General features: G+C 39.9%; 1 protein-coding gene across 5 annotated transcripts in view; it reads right to left on the bottom strand.

The window, feature by feature from the left end:
• Window positions 1-26,922, bottom strand: part of Fhit (fragile histidine triad diadenosine triphosphatase) — a 1,425,825-nt gene that overhangs the window by 260,332 nt on the left and 1,138,571 nt on the right. For all 5 annotated transcript variants that reach the window (XM_041662668.1, XM_041662665.1, XM_041662664.1 and 2 more), the window contains 2 exons: window positions 23,128-23,273; window positions 21,658-21,687 (listed from right to left, as the gene is read on the bottom strand). In XM_041662668.1, coding sequence (XP_041518602.1) covers window positions 21,658-21,687; window positions 23,128-23,273 — 176 coding nt within the window. The remainder of the gene's footprint in view (window positions 1-21,657; window positions 21,688-23,127; window positions 23,274-26,922) is intronic.

The following is a 26,922-nucleotide window of genomic DNA, read 5'->3' as shown; positions in this document are numbered from 1 at the left end:
TTACTGGACACATGTCAACACTCAGATCCTAAGCCTTAACTTTAGAACTTTATGTATCTTAATTCTAACTTAAACTTAGCATGTTTGAAGAGACAAAGGTCTAGGAAAAAATACCTAACAGCAAACTGTCATGAGTTCCTGTGAATTATGAGCTGGCTTTATTATGGTACCTGTACTTCAGAGGTTAAAGCATCTAATGTGTATATGTTAAAGGTTAAAGCATCCTTCTGTATATGTGTTGCTTTCATTGGCTAATGAATAAGCTGCTTTGACCTTTGACAGGGCAGAATACAACCAGGCTGGAAGATCATATATATATATATATATATATATATATATATATATATGTGTGTGTGTGTGTGTGTGTGTGTGTGTGTGTGTGTGTGTGTATCCTATATATATATAGTAACTGCCATGTAACTGCCGAAGGAGTAACATGCCAGCACCGGTAAGCCACAGCCTAGTGACAATAAACAGATTAATAGGAATGGGTTAATTTAAGATACAAGAGCTACCTAGAAATATGCCTGGTTCATAGGCCAAACAGTGTTGTAGTTATTATAGTTTCTGTTTGATTATTCAGGTTTGGGTGGACAGAAAAAAACAAGCAGTCTCCACCTACAAGCATTGACTTTCTGGAATGAAAATAGAACCTCAAACTCATGCTTTGCCTACACTGGAGTATGGGAGAAAGGGTTTCTAAATCAGTTTTTAAAGAATGTATTTTGTAAGCTCATAATAAAATAGCTTCAGTGAAGCCAACACATTTTTGAAGGGCACAGTTTTACAGACAACCCATGCATCTGGGGAGGACACGGCCACATCCATCCCAAGTCTTTCCTGGCATCTGGTAACTCTGTTTGCAATATCAAATCAGTTCTAGACATTCCATTTCATCTGACTCACTGCCTTGATTCTTGGAAACTCAGAAATGTTGACCTATTAAGAAGAGACTGAAAACAAACTAAAACTACCTTCATTCATCTCCAGTGTTTTTTCTACTCATCGCCATGATCATAAAAGCTGGAATAGAAACTAGCATGAAATGGCTGTTCCATAAATAATTGGGGGAATAAAGTCTAATAATGCCAAAGACTTTAAGAAGCCCTACCCATTCATAACCTCACATCCTACAAAGCTCCCATCTGGAAGGAGTAATGTTATTCCAGTTTTAGAGACAGAGGAACAAGGGAAAACCATTTACTCACAGCCACACAGATAAGAATAGACAGGGTCAGATTTTGAATCTTAAAAATACTGCAATAACTTTGAGTCAATGAGAGTTTTATAAAACCAAATCTCTCATATGGGTAGAACATGGTTATCCTTGGGAAAATGTTATCTTTCCCTGAGTACTAAATAGAAAGAGACTAAATAAGGTAAGCTTAGCCTAATAATTCATGTCTGCCTAGGCCTGAGTGATCCAGAAACCTCTAAAATTAAATAAGGAATGCTATGTGTAGGTGAACTTTCCTATAGAAAAACTCCATAACTTTAAATATTTTAAGCATGTTAAAATCCTTCTAGAACACAGAGGCGAATGAGTTATCCATTCTTAATTGAATTTTTGCTTATAATTATCATCATTAAAGAGTTCAAGGGGTTCCAGATGGCTTATGCATACCAATTAGAAGGGAAATGACTAGAAGGATGCTCGGAAAGTATAAGGATTGAGAACAGCCAAGCAATGGAAGCACCTTAGGTATGGAAAGCACCCCTGTAGAGGCAGCACCACGGATTAAACATATTAGCTCAGAATCCTTTGAATTGCTAGAACGTGGACATGGTTAGATTAAGCATCCAATTTATTGCCTAACTATCTAGTCCTGCTGATGCGGACACCACAGAATTTTAGTACCAGTAACCACATTCAGTGGTCTTCAGAGTGCAAAAAGTATCCTCTATGTAAGATCCAAGCCATGACAGAGCTGCAAATACAACCTTTCCAATCATTTTATTTTCTATAAAAAAAATAAGCATTGCTGAAGACTAACAGTTGTTTATTAAAGCCATCTGTGGCTTTCTCCAGTGGCACCTGAATGTCCCATACAATAGCAGGCAGTTTAAACTAGAGGAGTTACCACATAGAGAACACGATGTGGGGGAGTTAGCAAAGGAGTAAAAGTCATTCCACGTGCATAGTAAGTCAATGGCAAATTCTGTGGTCAGGGGTTGAGGGGAGATAAACCCTCTTTCAAAGTCTACAAAGCCTCTAGGAATGAAATGTAAGAGAAAGTCAATTAAGTTTGCCCAAAATGTTTGGAAGAGGAAGAAAGGATGAATATTTTAGGGGGCATGGAAAAGAAAGAAAAGGAAGGGAGGGAGGGAGAGAGGAAAGGAGGGACAGCAGAAGAGAGGAAAGAAGGGAAGAAAGTAAAAGAAGGAAAGGTGGGAGGAAAAGGAGAGCAGGGACCATAGACATCCTGTGACCTCATGGATGGAAATTGAAAAGAAGGCAGGAAAAGGAAGGACACGGCTTGGAGAGATCAGACTTTTCCCAACTTAAAAGTGAAATAGAAATGAGGGAAGTGACCTTTGTTCCACATTGGTGTGTAGTGATTCCACTCACTTGTAAGTAGGACTTTAATTTTATCAATTGGATTGAATATTTGTCTTTGTGAAGACATAGAGGCATTACACAGGAAAGGATGGGGAGGGGGAAGAAAAGTGAACTTTCCTAATTAGGATTATTCTTTATGGAAAAAGACAGGTGGTCCAAAGTAAGCGACTTCAAGAAAAAAATGGACATAAGTTGGTACACTAGATACATTAATGCTAAGATTATGAAGTATAACAGAGAAAAGATGGGTTAATACAAGAGCATCATGCTAAAATACAAAGAAATGAATTTTACCACTGTTCAACCTTTTAACACTAAGTATGTTTATCCATGATGTTTACAGGGAGAAAGGATGCTACAAACCACATCCTGGCCTTGACTATTAATGTCATGACCATGGGAAATGACTCAGTCTTCTTAACTTACTGAGCATGCTGAGTACAATCAGGTCACAATTAAAATTATAATTCATCTAGCAAACCACCTCACCGTTCCCCACCTGTTTCTAAGACTCGGGAGACTTGGGGAATAAACGTGGTTCTTCTGTGCTTGGCTTTTACCTTTTTACTTCAAAAATCATTTCTGTTATGCATAATGTATTCACTTTTAAAATCTTCCCAATTTGTAAGTTTCAGCAAAATTTCGTCAGGTTTCACCAGAGTGTCAGGGGATAATTAGGACAGTTAGCAGGAATTTATCATTTCTCTGCTGGGTTTTCAAACTATCACAGACGGCATGAAGAAATCTGTTAGCTAGTTCTCCACAGATCATTATGAAATCTCCTTCATCTCTGTGCAAATTGATTTCGCTGCTTTCCTGAAGGAAGATGAATGACAAGCAGATCTAACCCTAAAACTGCGGCCACTGGGTGTGGCTGTCATCAGAGGGCAACAGGGGCCAGCCTGTAGGCGAACTTCCACAGTCTCTAGCCAGGAAGATGGTATGATGGACACCTTTACTCCAAGCTGCTGTGGTTAGAAATTTAAGACCACGAACTAGGCTTCCCGTTAGATCTTCAGAAAACACGCACAGGACTCTATGGACATGCCACCATGGCTTTCACAGAGCAGATACTGCTTCGTAATCCAGTCAAGGTGAGAAGCCTGACGAAGATGGAGACAGTGGTTCAGTGCCACCTCTGCCAAAGAGCAGGATTTGATTAAGCTGGAGCCGAAAGGGAGGCTCTCCTGTTCTTTAGAGAGGCTCATTTACTAGATGGTGAAAAATGAATGCTGTGGGTAATTTCATTTCCAATTGATTTATTTCTAAGTCGGGGAGGGGGACTGACACTTGGTGAAGGAAGCAAACAGCGAGCGCCAGGGAAAAGCCAGCTAGTCTCGGGTATAATCCAATTATTTGAACACAGGCAATAAGAACGTAGGAGAAAACGGGTTGAAGGTCACATAAGATCATTATTCCTCACAATGAATACCTTCTTGCCCACCTCCCCAAAGACTTTCTAAAAAGCAAAAACTGACCCATATTTCCAGTTTATTTCTGACACCTGAAGCTAATCAAAGTTCACTTTTTCGAAATCCGATAGTTATTTTCAATTAGATTACCCAGCAAATTAAACCATAATTTTCCCTCTCCTAGCCCCACTTGTCACATTCCTAAAATACAACTTTCCCCCCTCTGGCACTTTATTTAAATCTCCGAGGCCAGCCTCCAGAGAAAATTATGGATTTAGTAATTTGCTAATGTGACCGGAGTAATTGTTTTGAGTCATATTTATGATTTTATTGTATCTTGCAACAATCAATAATAATCCACTGATGTCCCTGACTCTGGGGTTTTCTCAGCATCGATAAATGACACAGGAAATTCATTTTTAATGCACTCATTTGGGACTCCCTCCCAGGGAAGGAGAGTCCTGCATATATTAATAAGGGCCACGAAATGAATGGCATAGCTGCGCATACTTTACCCTGAAGAGTTAGCTGTGGGAGAAGATTTAATGCCCAAAACAAAGAGGAGAATAGACTAACAGGGTCCATTTTGTGCAGCAGTACCGTCATTAAAGTTAATGGAATTACTACGTGGTCATGCACCAGAGGCAACCTATTGGAAGTTAAGTTCTTCTAGGGCCATTGATTTGCAGACTTTCATTCAAAGATTGCCATTGGCACCAGGAGAGCCCTGCCGATGTGCACGAGCACTTAGAAATTGTTTATGCAAACTGCCAGTTAAGCATATTAGGGACTAACCATAACTGAGTGTTTTAGAGAAGAGGTTCTAGTTGAGCTTGTCTTCTCTTGAGAGTGGCAAGAGTCATCTCTGCCTGGCATTGACAACAGAGAACTTGGTGGACACCCCTAACAGAAAATGCTTAGAGGTAGGGCAGGCTTCAAGATTGGTTAACAGCAGGACCTGATGGCATCACCAAGAATGGAGCTTTATTCTATTTTTGCCATTTCGGATCATCAGCAAGTTGCCCTAAACACTGCACAATGATTGGCAGCTGATGTTAGGACAAGCTCTTTTCTTGTTGATAAATAATCATGAGAAGAAGATCCACCCCTGCAGTGAATGCCTGGAAACCCCTGTGATGATGGCTCCTCAGAGAGATGGCTCCTCAAATATGGTAAGACTATACTTGAAGGACGTCAGTGAAGACTAATTCCATAAAATCATGGCATAAGTAATTAGGTAGAATATTATAAATCCTAGGCCAAATTTAGACTACTACCTCTCTTACAAATAAAGTTTTATTGCAACACAGTCATGTCCACTTGTGAAATTTCATTTTCATAATTCTGTGATGACTTTTATGCTACAAAATCAAAATCATATTACTGTGACAGAGTACATCTTGCATCCAGAGACTAAAAGGTTTACTGTCTGGAATTCAACAAAAAGAAATTTGGCAACCTTTGGATTATAAAAATGAAGTATGCACCTGGCACCATAAAAAGAATTCAACCCATTTTAACTCCTTGTACCCTAAACAATTGACATGTGTAGAAAATCTAGGCAGAACTATCAAGAACATAATAGACATGAGGCACTAATTATTCAAATTCTAGAACAGTATACTAGACACTTAAATATGAATCTAGTTAAGATGATCGACAGTAGGTGGAAAAATCTTTGACCTTAGATAGTTGAAACACCAGACACACCCCAAAGGGAATTAGCACTTCTTCCTGTCAATGATGAGCAAGGTCTGGCAGAAGTTCTTCTCCATCTTCCAACTGGCCTCTTGCTGCTTTTCATCTTTCTTGCTTCATCCTTGTCTTCATTTCCTAAAATGTGATAACTTCACTCCCACTGCTATTTTCTTTGTCCAGAATGGTCTTCACCAACTGACTGGCTTTCTGTTATTCTCCAGCCTATAGTTCTCATAATAAAATTCATTTCTTTAACAGTCCCTTTTTTTTGTCCCCCCCCCAAATAAAGTAGTGATAGTCCTCCTACTTTTCTTCCTCTTGGTTCTTCCATTTCACACAATGTTACAGCTTTTCTAACACTACTCAGGTCTGTGATGGTTTGTTAGTTCACTTGGTTGTTGAAATGAATGGAAAACTAAGAATATTTCCTGGCTGCCCTCCCTTGCACTCCAGCCCAGAGTCTAACAGTATCTGATATGAAGCAAGTCCTCCATAAAAATACTGACTGGAAAAAGAATCCATTGGGGGATATAGAACTTCTACAGCTACTCAGCTTTCCACTATTGGTACATTCATTTCAAAAATCTGTCCCCAAAGAGAGACTGCTAAGCAGACAGAGAGAAGAGGCAGGGTGATCCTTTCCTGTAGAGGCAGGGTTTAGGGTATCCCAGGTAACGAGGCTGTTGTCAGCATCAACTACAAATGAAAGCTGTGCATAACTGAAAAGAGCTTCCTCACAGTGTCCTGGATTTCAAGATGTTAAAGATAAAAGACAGACTTCAATGTTGTGTGTGTGCATGTGTATTGCGTGTGTGCGTGTGTGTGTGCGTGCTGGGAGAAGGAGGTTGTAGAGTAGATGACACTAACTGTTTTCCCAGGTCAAAAGGTCTTCCAGAATTATCTGCAGGCCTGTGGTTTGAGTCTCTTCCTCAATAGTGAGATTCATCTATGACCATTTGATGGTGGATCTGAGTTTAAAGTCACATTTATTCTTTTCATGGCTGAACAGTTTCATCAGAATTATATTGCTAGGACATGATTGCATTTGGGAATTTATAGCATTTACAACCGATAGATGATTTGAAGCACAAATGAAAGCCCCTCTTGGGTTGTTTTCAGGGCAGTAGGATAGGAAGCAGAAGTCATTTTTTTTCTTTCGGTGACCAGGTACTGCTATATAGAGCCGAGAGTGGGAGATTTGAATGTGAGCATTAGGAGAAATGGATTTCATCACAAAGTAAAAGAGTATTTGGCAGTTCACTTTGTTCACTCAATGTTGTTGATTTTTCTTAACCACTTGAGGCAAGGTCAACTTCTTACACAGCTCCTTGTTTACCCTTTCAGGAGGAAGAAAGGCATTTGGCGGGGGGGGGGGGGGGGGGGGATATCAGAGCCAAGGAATGGCAGTGTCTATATCAGAATCCAAGAACATTATCTCTACGTTGATGGGACACAAGACTTCAAATCACTGTTCGTCTTTTGCCTCTGAAGTTAGAACATTCCTTTTGAGAAAGCTTCCATAATTGCATGTCTCTATTTTTCTGATCATGGTGGACAAGACTCTTCTCAAGAGAAAGAATCTGTCATCAAAATATAGATGTAGGATTGATATCTGGCATAAGTGTTAAATTTCAAATTACCCTTTCCCAACACTGACATGATTCACAAGGCGGGGAGGCGAGGAGCTCACTGTATCTGTCCTAAGGGCCATTACAGTCTCATCAGCCTAAGACTTTTTACTCAGTTATCATTAGGAAGGTCATCACTAATTTCTACATGTCTGCGCCTCTCATTACTCCTGTTCCCACCTGAGCCAGGCTCAGCCATTCAATCCTCAATTTTCCAAGTTGCCTTTTGAGTCTTGAGAATTACTTTACTAGTGGTTTTGGCACAAAGGGAAAAGAGAAGCCCCTGGAAGGAATCAAATAATTCAAGGCGGATATGGGGCCAAGAGTCAATCAGGTTATTTAGGGCAAGATTCAAAAATATATTTATATAAATAAATGAAAGAGTAAACTATAAATCTGGGTAACATCCAATCGTGGCTTTTCAAAACTCTGCTATGATCCCAATCCTCAGAGGTTTGAATTCAAGGTTATGAGAAGCACGTATATATTCGGGATAATAAAGGAAATAGAATAAATTGCTATAGTCATGCCTTGGTCAAAAATCCTTCCAATGGGGCCCTTGTAAAATAAAAGTTACCAAGATCACTATATATTTCTATTTTCTATTTAATAAGCCATAAAATACGAAGATTTAAAAATTTCAGATTTATGATTATCAACTCAATTATACATTACTCAATTTGGAAATGAAAGGCAACAGATTTAGGCCACCTGAGGAGCCATCACCTCCCTCGATGTGTTCCATCTAGTCTTTCCACCCAGAGGCAATTTCTAAACAATATATAGTTTTAAAACTTAGATAGGTAGCTCAAGGCAACCGGCTCTTAAATTTTATTATTGTTAGCTATTAGTAACTCTGGAAATGAAATCTCATAACATCTGGAGTTATTTCAGCTGAATGCCCAGTTTCTACCACAGCATAAACTATTTTCTGGGCTCTCACTGAACACTCTGCCCTCACTGAAGTGCTATGGTAACAAAGGGCTCATCTATGGAAACTAAACTGGCCATGTGCATTCAAAAAAAAAAAGCATTGAATATTTTTCATGTGACTAATGGGGCACAGTTATTTTAGCTGGTTCCACAGTTCTGCCAAGCCCACTGTTGACATACGGCAGGCTTAAAGAGCTGAAGTCAGAAGGAGCTGACTACGTGAAGTTAGATGATGTAAAACAAAATCATCTAGGCCTGAAACACAGCAAGGGGGTGAGAATCAACACTTGAATGGAATGGTCATTGCTATTTTGTGCACATGTGTCTACCTGTGAGCATTCGGGTGTGTGCAGGTTTATGTGCATGTGCACGTTTGCATGAGGCTGGAGAGCAAACTTGGAGTCTGCCGGTGTTGTGTCAGGCAGGCACTATGCACTTTCATTGTTATGACAGGATCTGACTAGCCTAGAGACCCCACACAGGGTAGGCTGGCTGGCCTGTGAGTCTCAGAGAGCCCACCTGCCTTCACACCTCCAGCACGTGGATTACAAGTGTGTGCTGGCATGCCAGATTTAATCATAATTTTTTATCATAGTTTCTTGGGGATGAACACAGGTCCTCATGTTTTTTAGGCAAACACTTTACCAACTTCCCAACTTCCAAGCCCCCTCAACTATTGTTTTTAGAGTACCAAGTGTCTATCACACAGCAAAAATGGTCACAGTGAGTAACTGGCTTCACTATTGCACCAACAGAATTAAAAGGCTGAGTTTTGGGGGGGTGGAATCTTAGGGTCTACTGAACACCCCTCTTCCCACAGAACATTGTTTTTCAAATTGATTATATAAAAAGCTGAGTTTTGGGGGGATCTTAGGATATACTGAACATCTCTCTTTCCACAGAACACTGTTTTTCACAGTGATTATATAGAAATCCCCAACTCTAAGCTTCAGATGGAAGTCTACTGAATGCTAAAACAGCAACAGCCGGATCACATCTGTCATGTTTTCTATATTTCTGCATTACAGATCTCAAATAAAATTAAATCACTAAATACCAACTCTGCTATATGTCAGGGCCTCCAATTACTGGTGGAATTTGTTGGTAACACTAACAAAAAATTCAACACCTAAAACATATAATTCTACTATAAATGGACATACAGCAATAAAACAATGTTTTGACTTGTTAATCTTCACCTGTATAATCTAGTTAACAATGAGAGTCCTTTGAGTATTTTTGGGAGGAAGCCAACAACCTTATTCTAAGCCAAGCAAACAGATATAGAACCAATCTGGATTGCAGCAAGGATAATATTTATACAACCTCTCCCTCTTCTGGACCCACTTTGGCCATGCTGATGGGGTGACTGAAGTTTTTCTAAGGGACAGACTGACCACATGACACAAGGAAGATATGGGTCTTTGCTCTGCCTTGGGTTTCATTTCCCAATTATAGTACCTGCTAGGTGTGCTTTTCAGGAAATGACTTTCCTCTCTAAACCTCAACTCCTCGTGTGTAAAATATTAATGCCTGCCTTTGGGAGCTGCAGAGAAATGCAAGTAGAAATTATGAAAGCTCATGGCAAATGTTTTCTGCGGCTTCACGATCTGCAAGGCACAGATTTAAAGGCCTGGGCACATAGTCATTCATTTGATTATTACAATATCCGTAGAAGGTCATAAAAGACTGGTGAAATCCTCATTTTACATATGTGTAAATGAATACTTGATTTCAGCAAACTTGGCTTACCGAGGGCAGTAGTGCTTAGCAGGTAAAACATTTGTTTGAAACCAGGAAGTCTTGTTCTGTAGTCCTCTCTCCAATCTTTATATTTTAACTGCCTTGCATTTTCTATCAACCAGGGCCACCCCATCCTTCCTAGATTACTTATCAGATGTTGGAGAATATAGAACATAAAAACCCCAATAAAATGTTAAAACATGAAAGTGTCACGGAGCATGGTTAAGGTTTCATGTGTTCTGACGCAACAGATATTATGCTCATGAACGCCCACTGGAAATGGGAAAATTCTGCTTCCTTCCCATTCCCTAGAGAATGAACTCCATGCAGAAAGAGGAACAGCCATTCTAGAAGCACAGCTCAGGAGTGAGAAGATCCAGTGGAAATATCTGGGCAAGGTCTGGGTGGTAGAAAGGGCCCCCAAAGCTCAGATAAGAAACCCAGAGAAAAACTAATACCTAGTGCTTTAGGCTCTCACAAGCATCCTTCATTCCTACTTCCTCCTCTAAATTCAAACACCACCTCCCTTCTTCAAAACCTGTACTTTGAGGCTTTTTCTCCAGTCATTCTTAGCAAGAGGAGGAATAATATGGCCTCCTGTACCTCCTCTTTCTCTCACTCTTCCCTTTTCATTGAGAACCCTTCGTACTCTGCTTTAGACTCTTGATTGACAATCTCTATCATATCCAAAGACTGTTTTAATTGTCATCTCCTTTCTAACTGCCAGAAGGAAACAGATTTCCCCCAAATCTCTTCCTTAACTGCCCTTTTCTGAGGATAGGCGGAAGGAGAGAAATTGCAAGGGGAAGGTGACAGGCACATCAATAAATGAAAACCACCGTGCACAACTGAAAAAAGAAAGAAATGGAGAAATTTACTGTTTCAGTAGCTACTTAGGAGAAATCTTGAAGGTTTAATAGGAGAGAAAGTTTCCTAAGGAGTACTGGGAGGCTTCTAGTGCCTTCTTTGGCCAGGAGAGTTAGGAACCACGGGTTTTGCCCCCAAAGTATCAGAAGGAGGTAAACAAGCCGTCCCAAAGAAGACTATCCCAACAAGTACACTCAAAACTGTCCACTGACCATTGCAACCATCCTTGGTTTATTGAACTCAGTCAAATTAGATTTATTCTGGGAACAGATGCAAATTATAAGGCAATTCTACAAGATAAAAGCTACTGCATCCTGAAGATACTAATTCTTCCGGCAGTAAATACAGGCATTAGGTATAAATAGAGACAAGGCAGTGTTCACAGTGGCTTTCATCAGAGGATAAAAGACCTGTGGCGAATTGCCGCTCTCTGGAAATTTCATTCCAAATGAAAATAATAAATAACAGACCCAAATCTTTTTCATTATCAAGCTACAGGTTCCTCCATCCTGTGCACACTATGTCTTCCTTTGCAGCAACTCTGAGATGAAAATGTTGAGTGCACAGGGAGTCTTCCATGTTGGGTTCTCACTACCCCTTCATAGTCTTGATGCCAGGATTCAGAATGGCTCAGAATCACTGTGGTATCTGTCAAAACAAACTTCTAGATCCATACCCGCTGACTGAACAGGGGATAGGCTTTAATAATCAAAACCCACTTTAGACAGTTTTTCTGGCCACTGTTGATTCATTCACAGAATGACACAGAAGCATCAACATTCAGAGCAGACAAACAATAAAGGAGGATAATTGCAGAAATATTTTTCAGGAAATTTTCAAGAAATATTTTCGAAAATATGCACATTCTTTAACTTACAAGTTGTTTCATGTATGGTGTGTGTGTGTGTGTGTGTGTGTGTGTGTGTGTGTGTGTAAGGGGAGTGAGAAATAAATGAAGTCTTGTTTTGTAGCTCAGTCCAGCCTTGAACTTGCTTCTCCTCTACTTCCGCCTCCCAGACGCTGGAGTTATTATATGTTACCATATCCAGCTCAAGTGGTCATTTATCATAACAAATTTGAAGCATTGAAAAAAACCCAAAATATATGATCAGATCAAAACTTTTCCAAAAATCTAAGCTATGAGGTAGTAATCAATTGTGAGAAAATGCAGTTCTTATTAATAAAGTGAACTATGGGCCACAATGTCAGTATCAGGTGTACATCACTGAGGACCAATCTTACCCTAGCTCAAAGGAAAAAAAAATAGAAGTGAAACTGTTATTAAGAAAAATAAACCAGGTATGGTGGTCCACACCTTTTAATTCCATCACATAGCAGTCAGATGAGTCCGATATCTACTAGTTCAAATCCAGTGTGGTCTACATAGTGAGTTCTAGGACAGCCAGAACTACTACATAGAAAGGAACTGTCTCAAAACAAAAACAAACAAATAAATAAATAAATAAAAATTTAAAAAGAAGGAAGCAAAAGAAAAGCAGATAATAGTGTTGGTGTACTGGTACTGGGGAGATGGCTCAGGGGGTGAAAAATCCTTGCTACACAGCATGAGAATCTAAGTCTGCAACCTCAGGAACCTGATGTGGGATTACCTCTGTATGTTGTGATTACCATTGATAAATAAAGGAACTGCTTTGGTCCTAAAGCAGAGCTTTGGGGAACAGAGCTAGGCATAGAAAACTAAGCTAAACGCTGGGAGAGAGAAGGTGGGGTCAGAGAGAAGCCATGGAGCCTATACCGGAGAAATTTTGCTGGTAAACCACCACCTTGTGGTGATGCACAGATTAATGGAGATGGATTAAATTAAGATGTAAGAGGTAGCCAATAAAAAGCTACAGCTAATGGGCCAAACAGTGTTTTAAATAATATAGCTTCTGTGTGATTATTTTGGAGCTTATCAGCCAGGAAAGAAACTAATGGCCTCCTTGCAACAGGAACCATGTAAACAATGTGTATCAGGAGCGTCAGTTATCTCAACGCCAGAGAGATGGGAGATAGAGACAGGAAAATCTCCAGAAGCTGATAGGCCAGCTAGCTTGACATATGCAGTTGAAAAACCAAAAAAAGAGACCCTGCCTCAAGGTAGAAGTTCAGAAATGATATGTGGGAGCCCTCTGACCCTTATACGTGCTCTGAGGTTTGTGTACGCCTGGATTCACACACAAGAATGTCCACAGACACATGCACAGATAGGACACACAAACACACAGGCATGAAAGGAAAAGAGGACTGGTGAAACAGCATAATCACTAAAGTGTTGGCTGTGTGAACATGAGGACTTGAGTTCTACGGATAAAACACACATGTGAAAGAGCTAGGCATGATGTGTATGCTTTTAGATCCAGCAATGAGATAGCAGAGACAAAAAGATCTCTGTGGCTTGCTGGCCATCTAGTCTATTGGACTTCCTGAGCTCCAGTTCAGAGACCCTAACTCAATTAAACTCAAGGTGGAAAGACACTGGAAAACAATGCCCAAAGTATTCTCTGGCATCCACAAATAAGCATACACAGAGATACAGACATGGACACACACTTACACAGACACACACTCACACACACATACACACCAGTTGACAGCATATGTCGAGAAGGATGGGATTTGATATGGCATCTAGGTCCAAATCTCATTAATGCATATCAGTCCTACCCAATACCTCACACATTCCCTATATATCCATGTCAGCTTCTTCTCATCACCATCTAATTCAATAGGTTTTCCATTTAGAAAATTAAAAAATCAAGGCTCACAGTTAAGAGGCTGCCCCAGAGTGGCAAAGCTAGTAAGTCATAGAGCTCACCTTCCCATGGCACCTCTGGCAGATGCCAAGGCACATGAACTCTCCGACTGTGCTGATAGTTAGGTGTCGTCTATGTGCACTCAATAACAATACGGCCATGTCATGTGGAAGACCTCCTGATCCAGGAAACTCAAAAATGCCACAGGGAAAAGGAGATTAAAGATAATTTTTAATAACCTTTCTTTTAAAGAACTCTTTTTCTGCTGGAGCAATCTAGAAAGTAATTGCTAATATTTCAAGTTATTAAGACATACTTCCTCCTGCATTAAAAGCATAAAATTAAACCTTTAAGTACAGTATCCAAGCACCACAAAAACGGAAGAGTATACGCAAACATGATCTATAAATAGATTGTAAGATTACCTACTAGGAATAAATCTCTTCCCTCAATATACCCAAAGATGCTCATGTAACAGCCTCGGAGAAAATATTTCATTCTAAGCTTATTAGAAGGCATTCCTTTTAAAAGAATGAGTTTACCTTAGTGCCTTGGCTTGGCTAGAATTACACTTTGGATTAGGATTTAGTGGTGTGGGATGTTTTGATTGCCCTCTGACACTCTGGAGACTGACAACAAAGTTTACTTTGAATCAGAAGTCAGAGCTAGCTACTAGCTGGCCAAATTTAGCCATAGAGATTTTGGAGAGCAAAGGACATATGGAGAGACACAGGAAGTGGTGGGGAGGGCTTAGAGAGATGCTCAACTTTTTTGATTGAGGAAGGAGAGAGAGGAGGTCATTGGTCACTTCTCCACTATTTCTCTGATCAATCAGGTTCTTATTCCAATATCTGACTCCTGAGGTTTTATTGATAAGAGAATAATTAGGCAAACACCTTTTCTGGCATCCAACATAGGGCACAAGATCACCAGGCAGCTACTCACCATTGGCTTTTCAACTCGATGTGAGTCTGGAGATTTTCTGTTATAGTCTCTCTACAGCAGCCTATACCATCCCTGGTACCAAACACCACAGGTGGCTTGGACCTATATGCTATTGTACTATCTCTGTCACTCAGGCAGCTCTTCTTCTCCCCCAACCCCAACACTCTTACATTCCATCAGGCAAGCTTCTTCCCTCTTCTGTAAGTCCCCCTGTGCCTGCTTTTCAGGTTTCAGGTGTCTTGCACCCTTTCCCTGTAGGTTGCGGGCTTCCCTTGGAACCTCTCCTTGCAATACTGCCTTGCCAGGCTGGCTGCCTCAATACCTGCTTAGGCTTTTACTGCTGCTGGGGCTGCCACACACCCTCAGCTATCAGCTAAATGTCAGCAGATGCAGAAGTCCTCAACCAGGCTGTGCTCTGCCTGCATTCTCAGCCGAGATGCACAGCTCAGTGACAGACAGCCTCACACATTGCTGTGGTGATCAGAGGACCTGGTGAGGTACTTGGGAATTCTTAAAGAGGGAATTAGTTGTTTCGGTTTTGTTGTTGTTGTTGTTATTGTTGTTATTTTTGTTTTAAAGAGTTTCTACCCATGTTAAGAGTGGGGAACATTATTACAGTGTAAGGAGTTAGTTATCTGTTTGGTTCCACAATGGATGGTCTGAAAATGGAAAAAATTAAATGAAGGGATAAGCAACTTAGTTGGAATTGACATAATGTTGATTATAATCATTAACAGTTTGGTAATGCATGTTTTATTCCTAAAAATGATTTGATATTGGGGCCAAATATAAAAAAAAAATGCCTGATAAGATGATAAGATACAATCTTTAGAAAGAACGACTAATGAGACTGTAGGGTTAAGCCAGCCCCTTTTAGGGGGCGGGTTTGCCTCGGGCGAATGTATACTGATAAATCGGGCGCGCAGGAGGTTGCTCAGCCCTTTTCCTGCTTCCTGTGCTACGCGGGAACCTCGGTTCTGTAAGTTTATTTAACCATTAAAGCTGTATGGAGGCACACGCCTTTAATCCCAGCACTCGGGAGGCAGAGGCAGGCGGATCTCTGTGAGATTGAGACCAGCCTGGTCTACAGAGCTAGTTCCAGGTCAGGCTCCAAAGCCACAGTGAAACCCTGTCTCGAAAAACAAAAAAAAAAAAACAAAAAACAAAAACAAAAACAAAAAAATGCTGTATATATTCTTTACTATCTGCCTGCATTTATTTACGCCGCTACATGAGACTAAGAAAAATATTCACACAGAGACAGAGGAGTTTAGAGCAGAGCCTACTGCCCCATTGCATTATGAAACTGAAGACGAGCAGCCCAAGGTCATTAGAAAACAAACTTTAACTCATCCAACTACCACTTAATAATGACCACCAGATGATAGGCAGCCTCAAAGCTATGCAAAAGTTAACAGGGTTCCTGTAGAAATGTTAGATTTGAACAGATTGATGGAAGCAGAGGTTTTATTTGGTATGCATTCACCTTTTATGGAGTAGATGCTAAATTCATGGGCAACTCAGAACAGAATTATTCCACAAAACTACAGCAAGATTGGAAGTTGGTCCTCAGTTGTAATGGAAAGAATAGTGGAAAGAGGAAGCTAGGGTTTATAGAACAAGAAATTAGAGCTAGCCGTATGGATATTTTCTAAGATCAGCTTCTTGGAGAAGGCCAGCATGCTGATTTGCCAAAGACAGTTTAGATTTGATGATCTCACCTTGGCCCTATGCTATATAGAGGCTTTGAAATGCTTGGAACAGGGTTGAAAACAAGTAAAGAGGACTGAGTCATTTACTAAAATTATACAAGGCTCAAAAGAAGCCTTCCCTGATATTTTACAAATATTGGCTTTAACTGTAGATAGGATAGCAGATCCAGAGATTAGACAAATATTAATAGAAAATTTGGCTTTTGAAAAAGTGCTAACTTAAAATGCAAAAGGATGACTAGGCCTTTAAAGGCAAGATCAGCACCAATAGATGAATGGATTAAAAATACAACTGATACTACAAATTTAAAGTTATCTTTGTTGTGCTATTTATATGTTTCTACACTTGTTTAAGGTGTTGTGCCTATGTAGCTTATTTAACAATATAATTTAAATTTCTAGTCCTTGAAAGTTATTATTACAAACTATTTAGGATAATTAAGATTAATAGTTTAGGATATTAAGTCTAATAGTTAGTCATCTAGTGATTAAATTTGTGGCCATGTTAGTATGTTTTCAAGGTTAAAAAGAGATAAACTTTAGATAGTATGTGGTCTTCAAACACTTCAGAGGTCTATAAAGTATGGCATTTAAGATGTTTGAATAATATGGTTTTTCACGACAGTGAGACACATCTTCTCCTGGCAGCATCAATCTACTTGAGAGAAGATAATGGGCATCAAAGATCCTCCATATGGAGTTTGCTTTCTTTGTAGCAAAAGTTAGCCATTTGGACAAGAAAATGCCCTTGCCTTGACTGCTGACACCATGCTAGCAAACTGAACAAGAAGTACACAAAATAAAGCAGCTTCCAAACTTTGTTATGACAGGTTAGGAGAGTCCTTCAAATTTCCTGCTTCATAGAAAAGTCTCTCAGATATTCCAGGCCTATAGGCTGACAATGGATGACCAAACATTGCAGAGGACCTTGGGTGACTGTTCAGGAAGCCAGCTATTTCTGTCATTTCTATAGCTTTGGAAATTATTTGTTCTGTACTTTTTGTTTATTCGGGTAATATTATATTCTTCTGGAAGGCACTGATGAAGTTGAAGAATAGATAGTTATAGTTACAGTTTTCCATGTTACCAAATTCAGAAAAGAAACTCACAAAAGAGGTATGAAGTGTATACGGTTAAGAGACATAAAAGCTTAAATTGTTTATTTATGAAAATATTTGAGACCTAAAAATATAATTTTGGATTGGGAATACACGTTAGTATAAAAAGGGAATCAGGTCCAAAATGTTGAACTCACCAAGATAGAATAAATAATGGAGTATTTTCTGTGAATTTGCCAAATGTAATTGGGCTGGATATTCTTAATCCAATATCTAATAATTGTTCTTATTGTATATAGTTTTACTATATTAGAGTCAAAATTTTACCTTACTATTTAGAACAAAAGGGAGAAATGTTCTGGGATATTTTGATCTCACTCTGACACTGCTGAGACTGGCAATAAAATTTGCTTTAGTCAGAGGGCAGACTAGCTACTAACTGAACAAAATTAGACATTAAGGTTTTAGAGAGCCAAGGACATATAAAGAGACACAGGAAGTAGTAGGGAAAGACTTAGAGAGATTCTAGATCTTCTGGATTAAAGAAGGAGAGAAAGAGGAGGTCACCACTTGCTTCTCCACTACTTCTCTGATCAATCAGGTTCTTACCCCAATATCTGACTCCCAAGTCTTTATTGATAAAAGAATCATTAAATAAACACTTCACTTTAGGAATATAATTTATGGAAATATTTAGTCTGATGTTTACAATATAGGGAATATTTCACAGAAATTTCAGGAAACCTAAATGCCTGGCTGTACAGTGGAAAACAGAGGAGCATCAACTCTTGCTTTTTTGGGACTAATGATAGAGACTCAGGAGTAGATTATTCTCAGCACAAAAAGCACAGAAGCACATCCTCTTGATCTAAGTTTTATGCAGCTTCAGACACAAAGGCCTAAAGAAACAGGGCAAAGTATTTTTATGGAGAGGAGGAAGTGAGCTCGGAAAAGAAAGCAGCGCTGTGATCTAACAGCAGTAAGCTGGGGTAACTTGTGGAAACCTGCTTGTCCCGAGTCTTCACAGCTTACCAGAAAAAGCAGGGCCCTTCTGGGGGAGATTGTCTTATGTCTACTTTTGGGGTAGATAGGTCAGATAATTCTTTTATGGCCTCCTTCAAGGTAGAATGATGAATGATGTTATAGAGTGAATCTTCCTCCTGCCACAGTTTTCTCAGTTTCCTTCATCTTAGCCTATTGTAGTGGCCAATGAGCCAACTTTCCTAGGCAACATGTTCTAAGCACCATCAGTAATGACAATATCCAAAATCATAACAGATATGTGTGTGTATACATTCCCTGGAAACTAAAGAGAGCATGAAAAATGAACATTTGTAAACAAACAAATGTGTAAGAGACAATGAAGAATTTCTTGACAGGACTCCAACTAGCCAACAGGACAGGGAGCATGATGTTCACCAGGGCAACTTGCGTGGGTGCAGGGCAGGGCTAAGTAGCTGAGAGAGGACACAGATTTCCTCTGAAACCTGCAGGGTGTCCAGATCACCGCACTGAACATCTGGTGCCTGGCAGTGTTCTACTTTTAAGCTTGAGAAGGAAACCAAATAATCAATTGTCAAATAAGAGGTCATTTTTTACTTCAATATTTCCTTTTCCTTGTTACATGAGTCTTACTGAGTAAGCCAGGCCACCCTGTGTGTTGCTAGGCAGAATCTAAAGCCCCAGGAAAAAAAAAATCTTGAAGTGCCATCATGTTCAAGAGGCTAACTCAGTGGTGTCCCCTCATTAACAATAACAACAGTTGCTTCAGGGAAAAAGACCATTAGTGGGCTATTGCTATTACTACCTGGCATGAGACAAAAGTGATTTAGAGCTCAGACATCAGACACAGCACTGAGAATCTCACACATAGGAAAAGGGGAAGAAAAAAAAAAAAGACATGCCCCAGGCTTTCCATGGTAGGCTGCCAAACGTCCCTTTAAAATGTGCAACAATGCGAATTTCAAAACATCAAATGCTCCCAGCCTCAACCCAGAACCTTCAAATGGTACATCTGGATTCTGAAGGTGCCACTCTGCTCCCTGGAGAAGCTGCCTGTGCTGCAGGGTGGGTCTCTATGTATCCCTGGTACCCAAACACCATCACCGAGTTACTTTGTCAGCAGAAGATAACATGGCCGGGAAACACCCACTTTTGGAAAGATCAGACTGTGTGTAATAATGAAGATTCCCGTCCTATTCCAGCGTTTTTAGTTAGAAGGTTTACCCAAACAACAGCTGAAATTCTTTGTGGTGGCGGCTAGGCTGTTTAGCTGGCATCCAGATAAACTTTCATGGAATGTGGTGTAAATATCACACAAAATTTGACAAATACAGAATATATACTTCTATATAGAAGGACTTGCTGTAGCAGAATAGTTAACAAAGGTTTACTATCTTTTCATGGTGGACTCTGTGTGTGTGTGTGTGTGTGTGTGTGTGTGTGATGAATTTTTCTTTATGTATGATATTCCACAAAGGTTGTGAACGGACCCCATGAATTTATACTGTGGAAATGGGGTGATTCGTCTGGAAAGAACAAAAAATTTTCAAACGTAATATGCTTATTTTAAAGAAAAAAAAGATACAATTGTTTACAGAAATCAACTTAAGCGAAACAATACTGACTATGGTAAGTCCACTTAATAATTCACACATAATACTTTATATTATAAATCTGTCCATCATCAACATCAATAACGCTAACAAAAACATGACACCTTGTTCAGGCAAGTGGGAAAATACATAGTCTGAGGCCCCACAGTCATGATCTTCAGCCTTCTGGACTCAAGGCTTACTTGTCTCCTTTAAAGAATTACATTTAAAAAATCAGCTCCATCTTCCAAATACCGCAACATCTCTATCAACCACAAAAGAGAGCCTTAGCACTCACCCCCATTTCTTCCTTCTCCTGGTCCCTGGGAACTTCTAAGTTATTTTTCCCTATTCAAGTCCATTTGTATAGCAAATAACTTACCTGCCCTCTTTAGAATTGTGAAGTAAAATCTTGAGAGTACATAATCCACCTGCTCACATAACATTCATCTGTTTATCAGCCTCTGTGTTCTACTGGATAGCTGTGCATTCTTCCATGCACTTGCTCTGCCTTGGGTACTTTCCCATGTTCGCTGAAACTTCACTAAACCCTAATCCAGTGCATTTTAAAATTACATTTGAAATCTGAGTTTGAAAACTCTGGCAGCCAAGCTTGAATATCTATGCATTGTATTTCAAGAATCAGTTTCAAAACAAAGTTACTGATATTGCATCCTCTTTTGGCATCTGAATATTTGGATGCTCAGCATGGTCAGGGGCGTGGATGGAAGCAGAATGTCCCTCAGTTGTGTTCACTATGTCATGTGTTTGGAAAAATTGGGGTCACTCTTTTTATCACTAGTAATTTGCTGGCTTTCCTTTTGAGACAACCACTCACCATGAAAGTCCCCAGATATCCTATTTCCTACATACTACAATGGAGACACGTTCATTTGGTGTGACTTAGTGCCAAGTTACCCTGCTAGTCAAGGCCCCCCCTAAAGCCCAAAGCTTTATTTCACCATGTGTGGCATCAGATATATATATATATATATATATATATATATATATATATATATATATATATATATATATATATAGTATGGTTGGCTTCTTATTTCTACCACCGCAAACCCAGTCTTCTCTGTCACTTAAGCATCGAACCCAATGTTTTGTGAAATAAGCTGGACTCTTGTTTCATAATCAGCAGAGGCTCTTTTAGTTTTGTCCTAGAGACTGTAATAATAAATCCGTCCTTCCTCTCTCGCACACTTCAAAACCATTTTTGAACTCCAATGATCCCATTAAGTTTGGACTTTGATATTTAGTTGCTAGAGAGAAGAGAAATATGTGGGCATGAAGAGAAAACAGGTCAAGGGACCAGGAGGGAAAGCAGGAACCTGGGGCAAACAACCAATGTCCCCTTCTTGAAGAAGGAATGAGTGAAATTAAATTGTGTGCAGAAATAAAGACATACTGGGTGATCTAGTCTGTACAGGACCCATAAAACCCATAGAAAGTTGAGGCACCCTGCCCTGTTCTGATTTAGGACTCCTCGATTTGGTTTCTGTTTTAGCATTTTCACAGTAATAATTTTACTACACAGTGGCAAATGTCTTGTAAACTAATGGGAAACATACTGTTGGGTACAGTTTATAATGTCAGGATTTATGGCTCCAACACCGAGGGTCTCTCTGACCTCGAAGATAACATAATGAAACAGCAGTGTGCCGCAAATGACTCGATGTGATTTTTTTATTAGCTCCCATAATCGCCTCTTATTAATTTGTGTGCACATAATAACCACTCACCTTCACAGTCTGTCCAGCTTCAGGACCATCCTAGAAGAAGGAGAAAGAAAGAGAAAGAGTTGAGGTGAGAACTGACGGATGATATTGCCTGCTTATTCAGAAATATTGCTCATTAATAATTTAGATCCAATTTCATTGTGTGTTAATTTGTAGTAGTCCCATGGGGACCATTCATTCTGAATGTGTGGGACCAGACAGGTCTCCAATTCCCTCTGAGTGAGGAATATGTATAAAATGATATGAATTATCAAGCAAGCCACTCCTTTCTACTTTTCATGCTCTTTGCATTCAGTTATGGCTTTAATCACATTAAAGGTAAGGCCGAAAATGTTTGAGGAGGCAAAGGACCAGTTTGGTTATCTTTAAATCAGAAATCACTTAATTAATATCTGATTGAATTTCTCCTCTAGAAATCAACAAAGCAAGAAGATGAAGCGTTTAGATGGGCACAATCTTTTCAAGCTCTTATGACCTTGAGGCAGAAAAGTAGAAGTGGTTGATGGGGGTGTACCATTATCCATGTATCTATCCCCCTTCCCAGATTCTCATGGCTGGCAAGACTATGGCCTACTGTTATTGTCATTGTTGAATACAAGCACACAGGCCTAGTCTCCAAATGCCATAGAAAGGGAAAGTGGCTGCTCCAGGGGGAAGGTGGAAAATTTCTCTGCAATAAAAATTTTCCAAATAGAATTATCAGTCTGTGGTTTTGGCTAAATACACATCTCTGTGAACCTGACTAGGGATGCGAAGTGGCTCATGTGGTGTTACTAATTTACTCAATTCCCAACTGTTGACAGATGTATCACGGACATCCCTCTCTCGACCTGAAGAGTACTAGGTCAAGTTCTACCTGTCCATCTCTGATGGTTAAAAAATCTGTTTTCTTCCATTTGTAGCGGGCCATGCTCAACAACCGCAAGTAAAAACCTGTGACTCAACACTGTGGTCTGTATTACGTTTAGAGAATAGTGAGCCCTACAAAGAGAAGGCTCAGCCTTGTCATTGTTCTCCTTGGATCCACAGTTGTCAGAACATACCACAGAGCAAAAAGCCTTCCCCAACTAGTAAGCAGTGCTGGCGATGGTCTCTGCTTCCATTCCTGCCTCTAGGTCGCTAACTTTTAAGCTTTTGTCTTAGCCCACCTCAATGGCCAGCTTTAGTGTGGAGATGTAAGGCAAATGAACCTTTTCTTCCTCCAAATCCCCTTTGGCTTGCCTTATCCCAACTGAGTCAAGCCCATAAAATCTCTTGTCTATGACTTCCACCTATGTTGTAAACAGCACACCAGGTACTTACTGTGATGCCATTCCGTAGACCACGTTGGGGCAGCTGCCTTGGATTAGGGGCATCTTTTTTTCTGCGGATCACTAAAACTACTTCTCTGATAAAAAGGCTGGGATACAGAGCCAATACACACAACTTTGAGAAGAAAGGAAAGAAACATGTCTGAACAACTTGTTTACTCACTTGCATGGAGAAGGTGATGGAGGTCCCCTGGAAATGTTTCTCCACCACCGACCCTACTCTCTGGGTCACTTGGAACAGATCGGCCACTTCATCAGGACGTAGGTCACGGAAGCGCTCCACTGGCCTCAGCGGGCACACGAGGACGTCTGCAATCAGGTCGTTAAGGAAAGTTTGGCTTGCTTTGGGTACTATTCTTAGAGCGTGGTTTATACGGACAGCACTAAGTCCCCTTGGCCCAGGACCTGAACTCTTGAAGACTAAGAAACGAACAAAGAAATAATTAGCAACCATGAGCTTTAAAAGATGGTTAGCTTGCTTTGTGGGAGACACCTTGGCACACAGGAGAACTTAAGAAAAGACATGGTCATGTGCACAGTGATACCAAAGCTCGCTGTGATAATTGCAGCATGAGGCAAGATCTATTCTGGGCCATTATCACCTGATTCCCCCATTCTGAGGCTCATCTTCCCCAGCAGCTAAAGACACGGTACCATCTAGGTAGTTGTACTAGATCATCATGATTACACCATCAAGCTACCTTTTAGAGAAAAGATAGGAACATGGGAAATTTGTGGTAGTAGACTACTTCAGTTTTACGGGGCTACTGATCCTCAGAAAAGGTACAGTGAGCCTCAACTATAGTTAACAAACATGCCACGGTGGTCAGATGTGGCACACAGGTGAGCAGCACACAGATGTGAGCCTGCTCCACCTTGACGGAAGACCAGAGAGTTTTAGCTTATTCTTGCTCTCTCAATGTTGTTGACAAGATTCTGACTTACGGTATGGTTAGCTAGTATTTTGGGTATAGAGGTTAATCTGCTCCATCTGGACCAAAGGCTGGAGAATTCAAGTCTATTCCTTACATCATGAAGTTTGTTGCCTCCCCCTCCCCTTTTGGAATGAAGTATTTAAGTATGTGGAAAATAAATGCAGACGGAGTCAGCATTCACTTAATTTCCCTCCCTATGCCGTTCTGTGTTTCTGTCTCATATTTTCTCATACCTCTGTTTCTTTTGTTTAGTAATTCTAACCCTCACGCTCCTACCCTGGAACGTACAAATTTTGTCAAGGCAGGTCTCCGACAGCAGCCTATAACACGGGTTCCTTGAATGGATTACTCGTAGCCCAAGATATTTCCAGTTAAATATTGAAAGAAAAGTTATCTCTTGTGTCAAAGAAACTGCATTCTACAGGTTAGACAGGGCAACATATTTACATTTCTGATCTGAGAAAATACCCAGGTATAGAGACGAAGGATTAAAATTTATCGTTTATTTGGAAGCAAACTTATAGTTATGGTTACATTAATATTCTACATTTCTTTTTGTATGTTAACCTATTGTATATGCATACATACACACATATGTATGAGATATATAGACTTGTCCTTGTGTGAATATATACATACAAGCTTCTTGACTTGCGAAGGAGGTGTATCTCAATGAATCCATTGTAAGCTAAAATACCTTTACACAAATTCATGGAATACAGTTAATCTAAGGAGCATCAAGGCTTAGCTTAGCCTTTCATAAACATTAGCCCACAGATGGGAAACATTATCTAAGTTTTGAAATAAAGTACTGAAAATCATATGTAATTGATTGAAGGTTGTAATGTAAGTGAAAATCCAAGTGGGTAGATTGGAATGCTTTCCTAGTATTGAACTGAGAAATGAATGTCAACCCACTATACTCGGGGATTGACTCTGTGTATATACACACTGCATACACAATTTGTTCACCTTCCAGACACTTGCTAGAGAAAGCAAAACTGTTAATTTTTCTTTAAATGTATCCTCCCCCTCCCCCGCCCCTTTTCTTGTTTTAAGAAAGCATGCTTCTGCCTGGAGCCAAGCAGTAAGGGATCTCATAAAACCGCAATCCAGCAATTGCAAATCTCACCAGAATACAAAGCACTTTAACCCTTCACACAGTTGGACTCAAGGTCTTGGGGGCAGGACACAGAGCTCAGCTTGGCAGGCCTGGGTATCATATGAGATAGGGGGAAACGAGGTAAACAGATGAAATTGGCCTAAATTCTGGGAATTCACATCCACAGTAAACCAGGAAAGGGGCTATTAATCTGAGTTCATTTTTCAAGGGGAGAAGGGGGGCTCCACCCACTGGCCATCTGATACTAACAAAGAAAATCACCCTTCTCTAGCAGGGCTGTTTGATTATCTTGGGTCAATGAAACACTTAGAGATGAAGAATTTGCTTTGTTTTTCTTTAAGAAGATTGCCAGCCTCTACTCCCACAGGGTTGTTTTCTCTTTGGCAAGAGGGACTTTCCCATCCTCTTCCTCCCTACTTTTTTCAACATAATATTTCCATTGATTATTTAGAAATTTCACACAATACACCCCGATTACACTCATGTCCCATTTCTCTCAGCTTCATGCATAAAAAAATACACCAAGTACAATTTGTGTTGCCCATATACGCCTGGATCACGGTCAAATCCCAGTGTCCAGCCCCTTAAAGATATTATTTCCCATGGCCTCTATCAGAAGTCATTCATTGTGAACCTCCCTTTCCTAGTCCTTCCTTAAACACATGGGATATCCATCTTTCTTTTGATCCTCAAACATTCTAGGCTCCTTCCCTCCCAATCTGGGGGAGTTTTCCTCCAGCTCTTTCATCCTCCCGTTCCTGCTTCCTTCCCATCATTCAGATTTCAGTTCCGCAGTCATTTCCTCAAAGAATTTTTATGATACACATTTTTTCATTGCTAGTTTATTGTCCTATTTCAATTCTTCTTATAACGCTGGTCACCAGCTGTTACTGTTCTGGACTGGTCTCATAGGAAGAACGACTTGGTCTTGTTTATTGTTCAATGGTGTCTCAAACTCCAGAGACGTTCAGTACTGCCAGAGTGCACAGATAAATGATAACCATGCACTCATATCAGCTTGACTGAGTTCTAAGAGCTTAACTAACTACAGGTGATATTAATGTAATATCTAGTTTTCTATATAAGAGAGAAATAATACATTGACGTTTTTCTTAAAATCAGGGACATTTTTTTTTAACATGAATCATGATTAGAACTAATGTTTAGTGCTAATTCAGAAAGGTAAACTTATTTTTATGAGCCCAAAGGAAATATAATTATGACAGTAAGATATTTTAGAAATCCTCTTAGAAGTAGACAGAAACAGTTTACAGAAGTGATTTATTTCTATTTGGGATCTTGGAAATCTGTATCTGTATAAATGCTGCTTCAGATCATGATTAAGAAATGTCATTCCACTGGGCCGTGAGGTAGCTCAGTGATTTATTTCTTTCCTAAAACGTTTGAGGCTTACGAGTTCATCTCTAGCATTTGAAAAGAATAAATGTAGTTCATATATTCACTTACATTGAACCCCAGTAATATATATGCACTATTAAACTCTGGCCATAACATAAAAGAGATAATTGTTCTTATCTTCCAGCCCCAAAGGCAAGACAGGTATGGATAACCTCAGTAAAGAAAGAAGCACAGATATAAGCAAAGAGAGGTTGAGAACAATAGAGAAGGGCTTGTGCTGGGACTCTGGATGCCAAGGTGGATAGGAGAGAAAGGGAATTTTGAAGAGTCTGTAGTACAGCATCCGAAGTTATCAGAGGCTGTGAGCAGATCATTGCAACCCAGACCCACGTACACTGCTATGAACCATGGAGGAGGCTGAACCTAGCTCTGCTTTGGGTATTAGATAAATTTCTCCATCTGCTTTCTAAGACTACTGCCCCTCTAAAATCAGAGGAAAGAAGTCTTTGGAAACAGTCTAATAATTTAAATATAGACTCAA

The sequence above is a fragment of the Microtus oregoni genome, unplaced genomic scaffold (assembly GCF_018167655.1).
Source record: "Microtus oregoni isolate MIOR12 unplaced genomic scaffold, Mior012 000013F_ref0000133, whole genome shotgun sequence".
In the NCBI taxonomy this organism is placed as follows: Eukaryota; Metazoa; Chordata; class Mammalia; order Rodentia; family Cricetidae; genus Microtus; species Microtus oregoni.
This window is presented reverse-complemented; position numbering and strand designations above follow the sequence as displayed.